Source organism: Durio zibethinus, chromosome 13, assembly GCF_047325235.1.
Source record: "Durio zibethinus cultivar Kanyao isolate XHJ-2024 chromosome 13, ASM4732523v1, whole genome shotgun sequence".
In the NCBI taxonomy this organism is placed as follows: domain Eukaryota; kingdom Viridiplantae; phylum Streptophyta; class Magnoliopsida; order Malvales; family Malvaceae; genus Durio; species Durio zibethinus.
This window is the reverse complement of record NC_143174.1, coordinates 893,779-901,707: the sequence shown is the minus strand read 5'-3', so window position 1 is coordinate 901,707 and position 7,929 is coordinate 893,779. Positions and strand designations below refer to the sequence as shown.

General features: G+C 36.9%; 1 protein-coding gene across 1 annotated transcript; it reads left to right on the top strand.

Moving 5' to 3' along the window:
- The first annotated feature begins 314 nt into the window (after positions 1-314).
- LOC111303547 (homeobox-leucine zipper protein REVOLUTA-like) lies at positions 315-7,589 on the top strand. Its single transcript, XM_022899898.2, has 18 exons — positions 315-1,396; positions 1,548-1,713; positions 2,140-2,219; positions 2,329-2,419; positions 2,557-2,652; positions 2,748-2,861; positions 2,956-3,039; positions 3,328-3,483; positions 3,559-3,633; positions 4,010-4,116; positions 4,282-4,465; positions 4,549-4,737; positions 5,125-5,205; positions 5,677-5,811; positions 6,171-6,502; positions 6,647-6,752; positions 6,924-7,073; positions 7,173-7,589. The coding sequence occupies exons 1-18, from the start codon at positions 1,158-1,160 to the stop codon at positions 7,320-7,322; spliced, it is 2,535 nt and encodes an 844-aa protein (XP_022755633.2). The 5' UTR covers positions 315-1,157; the 3' UTR covers positions 7,323-7,589.
- The last annotated feature ends 340 nt before the right edge of the window (positions 7,590-7,929 follow it).

The window sequence follows — 7,929 nt, the reverse complement described above, 5'->3', positions numbered from 1 at the left end:
GCTTTGATAACAGTAGAAAACAGAGATCTTTCAACTAATCTATTTGTGATGAGGTGGTATATATTGATAACCAAACATCTAGCCTTATAAGACAAAGACAGACAAATCCGAAAGGTAAAAAATACAAGATGGTTTGATTTTGTAAGTTTAATACTATTAATGTTTTTAATGTTAATTTTGAATGTTTTATCAGATTTTATTATGTCAGAAGAAGAGTTAGGGATAACATGTCATTTCAAACAGGCAATGGGGACAGTAAAGTAAAGAAGGTGAGCTGGTGAAATATTAAAATAAAAAAAATGTCTGGTAAGTGTGTCGGTTTGCGTGCAAATGAACTCTCTTTCTCTCTCTTTATTCCCTCCTAAGACTTAGATCATTCGCTGTCATAACCTATTCTCTCTCTTCTATTCTCTTTTGACAAATTTTTATATTTTGTTGGTTCTTTTTTTCTTTGTCGTTAAAACACTTTGAAGAGTTCAAATCTTTTCTTTGTTTTAAGAGACTCTTCTTCTTCTTCAACATGGTTAAGATTTCAGATTCTCTTTACGTTTGTGAGGTTGGTTCTTGCAAAACACCAGTTTTTTTGTGATGCTACTTCTTCTGGGCTCTCTTTTTTGAGAGAGCCTTTCAAAGTTTTTTTTATTTTATTTTCTTTGATAGTGGGTTGGGTTGTTAAGAGTAGTAACCAGTTGAAGCTCGAGAAACCTTTTCAGTGATATCGAGCTTGTTTGGTAGCAGTGATCAAGATTTGTTGGGGTTGTGGTTTTGAAAAACGTTTTCAAAGTTGGATCTTTGGGGCAGATTTTGAGAGCCATTTTATTTATTTTAATTCATTTCACTGGCTTGACCATCATCAGCTAAACAAAATAAAAAGACAAAAACGACCCACTTGGCTTTTACTCGAGGCTGTTTCAAATCAAAGCTCCACATTTTCTCTTCTTCTTTCTCTTTCTCTTTCTCTCTCTTTTGTTTCATATATCTCATAAAAAAAGGACGGACTTCACTAAGAAACAAAAGAATCTTAGTTCTAAAACCAAACAAATCCTCCAAAACAAGCGGCTCTTCTATCACTCAGCTCACAGCTTCTCTCTCTGTGTCTGATCACTTCTTCATATAAAAAGAAAGATTGGTTCTTCCAATCTTGGTTGTAGCAAGAAATGGCTATGGCGGTGGCCCATCACATGGAGAGCAGCAGTGGCAGTGGTAGTAGCATCAGCAAACATCTTGATGCTGGCAAGTATGTTAGGTACACAGCTGAGCAAGTTGAAGCTTTGGAACGAGTCTATGCTGAGTGCCCCAAGCCAAGTTCCTTGCGGAGGCAACAGTTGATAAGGGAGTGCCCCATTCTTTCCAACATTGAACCGAAACAGATCAAAGTTTGGTTTCAAAATCGCAGGTAGGAAAACTTGATCTTGGGTTTTGTTTTTTATTATAGTCGCTAAAAACTATAGAAAAATTGGGTATTATTTAGATGAGTAGTTTCTTTTTTTTTTTTTTTTTTTTGAGTTAGAAAATTTTAATTATGGGGTTGTCATTGGGGTGCGCAGGTGTAGAGAGAAGCAAAGGAAAGAGGCTTCAAGGCTGCAGACTGTGAATAGAAAATTAAACGCAATGAACAAGCTGTTGATGGAAGAGAATGATCGGTTGCAAAAACAGGTGTCTCAGCTGGTTTGCGAGAATGGGTATATGAGGCAACAACTGCATACTGTAAATGTATCATCTTATAGTCCCTTGCTCTTGATCTTCTACACCTCTCACTTAACTGTATCAAAAGATGTAATGTGAAAATTTGTGTCCTTTATTTTCATTCTAAGTGGAATTTTACTACTGGATATAGTAATTTAATTTGTTTTATGCCCTTCTTTTGAGAATTGAATCGTCTTAATTTGCAATCATGGTTATATGCGAAGTTTGTGTCCGATGCTCCCACGTGTAACTTTGTTTTTGTTATTGGTTCTTTCTATATATACACAGTTCTACCCTTATCACACTTCTTTTGTAATTATGCCGCTTGCTGCTTACTTTGTGTTTAGAGGATTATTTTGGCCAATTGCTATAAACAAAGATTATACATTTTCTGTCTTTTCCCTTTCTATGTATTTTGACATTATTTCTGTTTATTTTTGGATTGTTTTGCAGGCATCAGCAACTGATGCAAGCTGTGACTCTGTGGTTACCACTCCTCAGCATTCATTGAGAGATGCCAATAACCCTGCTGGGTAAGTTAGACTATTAACTACAATGCACCCACACCCTCTCTCTCTGTCTGTCTTTTTTTTTTTTTTTTTTTTCTAATAATTGCTGTGAATTTCTTTATTCTCTTGGCAGACTCCTCTCCATTGCAGAGGAGACCTTGGCAGAGTTCCTTTCCAAGGCTACGGGAACTGCTGTCGATTGGGTCCAGATGCCTGGGATGAAGGTTTGTCATTGTCCCATACAGATGCTATTTTCCTATATTTTTTCATTGATTGATTTTGCATATGCATCTTGTTATATTATTTTTCTTGTGTCACAAATCGGAAGTTTCTCAGCCCCTTTGTTTGAATCTGTTGTCAGCCTGGTCCGGATTCGGTTGGGATATTTGCCATTTCCCAAAATTGTAGTGGAGTGGCAGCTCGTGCCTGTGGTCTTGTAAGTTTAGAACCTACAAAGGTATGAATTCTAATGTCATTATAAAGAATTGAGACATTTTATTTTTATATATGGCCTATTTGATCTGAACAAAAGAATTAAATTATTGTTAATAGATTGCAGAGATTCTTAAAGATCGTCCATCTTGGTTCCGGGAATGTCGGAACCTTGAAGTTTTCACCATGTTTCCAGCTGGCAATGGCGGAACAATTGAGCTTGTATACACACAGGTGAGGAAGAATCATTCCAATATTTATTTTATTTATATATGAATGAATGTTTGCCCTCATGTTATGAGGAATGACTAAATGAGAACTGTTTTAGACGTTCGCTCCAACTACTCTGGCTCCTGCAAGGGACTTTTGGACACTAAGATACACTACAACTTTAGAGAATGGCAGTCTCGTGGTATGCATGTCCTCCACCTTCTTTTATTTATTATACTAAATAATGTAATTCAGTGGTATGTATGAGTAACTAAGAAAGTTAACGTTGAAGTATTGCATCATGTGGTTCTGGCAGAGCATTTCCACTGCTTATTTGAGTGTCCTATGATTGTTTGATTTGAGGAGTTATGCTTTTTGTTTATTTATTTTTTCTCCCTTGAAGGTCCATGTAATTTGATATACATGCTTCTTGAAAGTAACATGATTAGAGATGCTGAAAGGATTTTTCTTTTTTGCTCTCTTTTCCAAGGTCTGTGAGAGGTCTCTTTCTGGTTCTGGTGCTGGCCCAAGTGCAGCTGCTGCAGCTCAATTTGTGAGAGCTGAAATGCTTCCTAGTGGTTATTTGATTAGGCCTTGTGATGGTGGAGGGTCAATCATCCATATTGTTGACCATTTGAATCTTGAGGTAGGACTTCTGATAAGTGGGTACTTTTCAGACCTCTTTTTTGGCAAGACCTAATTTCTGGACACCTTATTGCAGGCATGGAGTGTGCCAGAGGTGCTGCGCCCGCTTTACGAATCATCGAAAATAATTGCTCAGAAAATGACGATTGCGGTGAGTAGATTCTTTAGTTTAAGGTCATAATGTACTAGTGCAACTCTAAAATATTGGTCGTTTAATCAACGGGATCAAATAGATTGATTAACGAAATTACAAAATTGGAGGATAAAACTTTGCATGTAAATCTTTCGGGGTGCTTTAATTGTTGCAGGCTGTGAAATGTGCACATCATGATTGACAGTGCAGATGTGTGTTTTATAAATTCTGTTTTATGATGATAGTGCTTATTTATTCCGTTTGCTTGTACCCTACTGGGTTTGATTGTCCTCTAAACACAAAAAATATCAAAACAGAAAAGTTTCTTTGATTTTCTTTTTTATTGCCTCAAAAGGCATTTTCTGGAGGTATTGATTAATTGATCTATGTGAAGGCACTGCGCTTCATCAGGCAGGTTGCTCAGGAGACAAGTGGTGAGGTGGTTTATGGTCTGGGCAGGCAGCCAGCTGTCCTGAGAACTTTTAGTCAAAGATTAAGCAGGTAGCCGCAAGATTATATCAAATATTTGTCTCTATTTAAATTACAAGTTCAATTGTGCAAAAGAAATGCGCATATGTATGCGCACAACCTGTTTACTTGAGCATTTAAGAATCTATTATGCTCTGTAGTTTCAATGAAATATTTTGACTATCATTTACTTTTTAGGGGCTTCAATGACGCAATAAATGGATTCAATGATGATGGCTGGTCAATAATGAATTGTGATGGTACTGAGGATGTCATAATTGCAATTAATTCAAGCAAGAGCTTGAGCAGCACTTCAAATCCTGCCAATGCTCTTTCGTTCCTTGGGGGTGTTTTGTGTGCAAAGGCATCCATGCTGCTTCAAGTAAATTCTGAAAAGCCCCTGAAGATCGTATTCTACAATGCTGACAATATTAACCTTATATGTCTTGTTATTGTTTCTGTCAGAATGTTCCTCCTGCTGTGCTTGTCCGCTTCCTGAGGGAGCATCGCTCAGAGTGGGCTGATTTCAATGTTGATGCTTATTGTGCTGCATCATTGAAGGCTGGAACATATGCTTATCCTGGGATGAGACCTACAAGGTTTACTGGGAGTCAGATCATCATGCCACTGGGCCATACGATTGAAAATGAAGAGGTATGTCTTTTGGGTTCATTTTGTTACCCTGTGGTATCCTAGTTGCTTGATGTGTAAGCAAATAGAGTTCTACAAATTTACAAATTTAAGACATGTCAAATATTCGCTATGATTAATTTTAGTAGCATATATTATGGTCTTTGAAATGCACTTCCTTTTTCCTTTTCATCATTTACTTTGAAGTTTTAATCCTAGTAGTTTGTGATTGTAAGCAATCGGTATTGCTTCTTTCAAATGATTAATCCTTTGTTTTTTTTTTTGTACTCTACAAGAGTTCTCATAAAATGCATTTTCACTTTTATTTTCTCCTGTTTTCTGATTAAAGTGTCACCTTTATTATGTATCTGTCCAATAGACTTTGCTAATGCTGTAATTATCATGTATCAGCTACTCGAAGTTATAAGACTTGAAGGCCATTCTTCTGCGCTAGAAGATGCCTTTTTATCAGGGGACATTCATCTATTGCAGGTGCTTTTCTAACAATTCCCAGTTGAACGTTGATGTTTAGTTACATGTTCAATTGGAATATAAAACCTGACACTTTCTGTCATTTTACGGGTTTTGCGCATGTTTAAAATGAAATCAATATGTTATTTTGCTTGATGCCATCTGCGACTGCATTTGCCATCAAAATTTTTAAACCTGCTGATATTTCATTTAACATCTTTGATATGTTTGCAATAAATTGTATTGTGATTAATTACATTAATTAATCCTCATTGCTAATTGGAACATGGATCAACCTTATCTGCGAGAGTTAGATTTGTATAGCTAGATTTATGGTCTTCCGGCCAATGGTTAAAATCATGATCTCAGTTTATTTAAATTGTTCTTCATATTTTACAGCTGTATGAGTGTCAAAAATGCGTTGTTGAATATGACCTTACTTTCCCCAACCTTGCTTATATATTTAATTTATCTGCATTATCATCTTTGCAGATATGCAGTGGAATTGATGAGAATGCTGTCGGAGCCTGTTCAGAGCTTGTGTTTGCTCCAATTGATGAGATGTTTCCAGATGATGCTCCACTGCTACCTTCTGGATTCCACATTATTCCATTGGAGTCAAAATCAGTTAGGTTTCACTGCACTTCACCTGAAGTTTTCTTGCTTTTTCCGTTATCAGTTTTTATAACAATTGGTGATCATGTGGGGAAAAAAAAAAACTTTCGCCATAAAGTAGGGGAAACAACAGAACTAACAGCATGTTTATGTTTGAGCACATCTAGTGATAATACCATAAAAAATGCTAATGCCATAGATTTATGACATAATGAGTGCCATAACAGGACACAAATTTGCTCAACTATATTGAGATGAATAATAAATGCTATTATGGAGTTTCTGATTTCAGCTTTTAATCTTATTTGAAGTGGTATTGAGGATGATCAGTCTTTATACAAAGACAAGATACTGATGGTGTTATTATTCAGTCTGATACACAGGATTCATTGACTACAAACAGGACTTTGGATCTGACTTCAAGTCTTGAAGTGGGGCCTGCAATAAACCATGCGGCAGGAGATGCTCCATGTCAGAACACACGATCAGTATTGACAATTGCCTTCCAGTTTCCCTTTGATAGCAATCTTCAGGATAATGTTGCAACCATGGCACGCCAGTATGTCCGTAGCGTCATTTCTTCTGTCCAGAGGGTTGCCATGGCCATATCTCCATCTGGATTGAGCCCAGCTGTGGGACCAAAGCTATCTCCGGGCTCTCCGGAAGCACTTACACTGGCTCACTGGATCTGCCAGAGCTACAGGTGAGTTGGCTTCATGCCACAATGAAATTTTGATGTGCTTTTTTGAATAAACATTTGTCTTTGTTTTACTTATTAGCTCATTAATCCTCTTTATACATATATATTGTAGTCGCTAATGTGTCATTTTTGTTTCATTTTCCTCAGTTTCCATTTAGGGGCAGAATTGTTGAAATCTGAATCTCTTGATGGTGACTCAGTATTGAAGAATCTTTGGCAACATCAGGATGCAATATTGTGTTGTTCGATGAAGGTACAGCGACAATTCCATTGAAAAATCTTGAATACTAGTAGCATATCTTCAAACCATGTATATCAGTTTCCACATATCTTCAAACCATGTATATCAGTTTCCACAAGCCGTTGATCATCACTCGATCAAATCAAGTATTTCTCAAGTAGTGCATCTGTTTTTGTTTTGCAGTCTCTGCCAGTTTTCATCTTTGCAAATCAAGCTGGGCTGGACATGCTTGAGACAACTCTAGTGGCTCTACAAGACATCACACTGGATAAAATATTTGATGAGTCTGGACGCAAGGCATTGTGCACCGATTTTGCCAACTTGATGGAACAGGTTAGTCCTAGATTGCTGTTAAAATGGCATTGTTTTGTTTCTAAAATAGACTACCCAACACAACACATAATTGGCTAAAGATTTCTACTTTCTTAGCAGGGATTTGCTTACTTGCCGGCTGGAATCTGCATGTCAACAATGGGACGCCATGTCTCATACGAACAAGCTGTTGCTTGGAAAGTCTTTGCAGCCGATGAGAGCACTGTTCATTGCCTGGCCTTCTCTTTTGTAAATTGGTCTTTTGTGTGAACATTTTATAAATTATTTGTCCGACACCCCAGCTTCTCCCGTAGCCGAACCTGGAAATGATGATCAAATCAGGAAAAAGGGAAAATGTAAAATGAAATGAAGAACAGAAAAAGTTTTTGTAATATTCAAGCTCTCAGCTCAGGTTTGCATTTTATTATCTAATTAAATTTTTTTAGTGCACCCAAATCTAGTTTAAACCATGTAAAGGTTTCATTGGTGTTAAGAACTGCTTTTAGGAACAGAAACTTATCTCTAAACATTTTGCTACAGAGTCCATGCCTGCATTTCATTCAAACTCCATCTAATCTTCCTAGAAAACTCTGCAAGTGATAAGGTCTGGCATTATTAGGAAGGTGCCTATCTGGACTTCATATCTGGGTAAACATTATATTTTTGAAAGTAAATGAGGGATCAGAAAGAGGCATCCACCCCAGAGTTGGTATGATCTGGCTATGTTTCCAAAGCTTGAATATTTTTCAGGCATTGATGTTTCTTGTATGCATTAGAACTGACATTGGATCCAACAGATACTTGTAATAACGACGTTTGACCAATAGATACTTGTAATAATAACACTATAACAGTCGGCTTTTAACGGGGATACTTT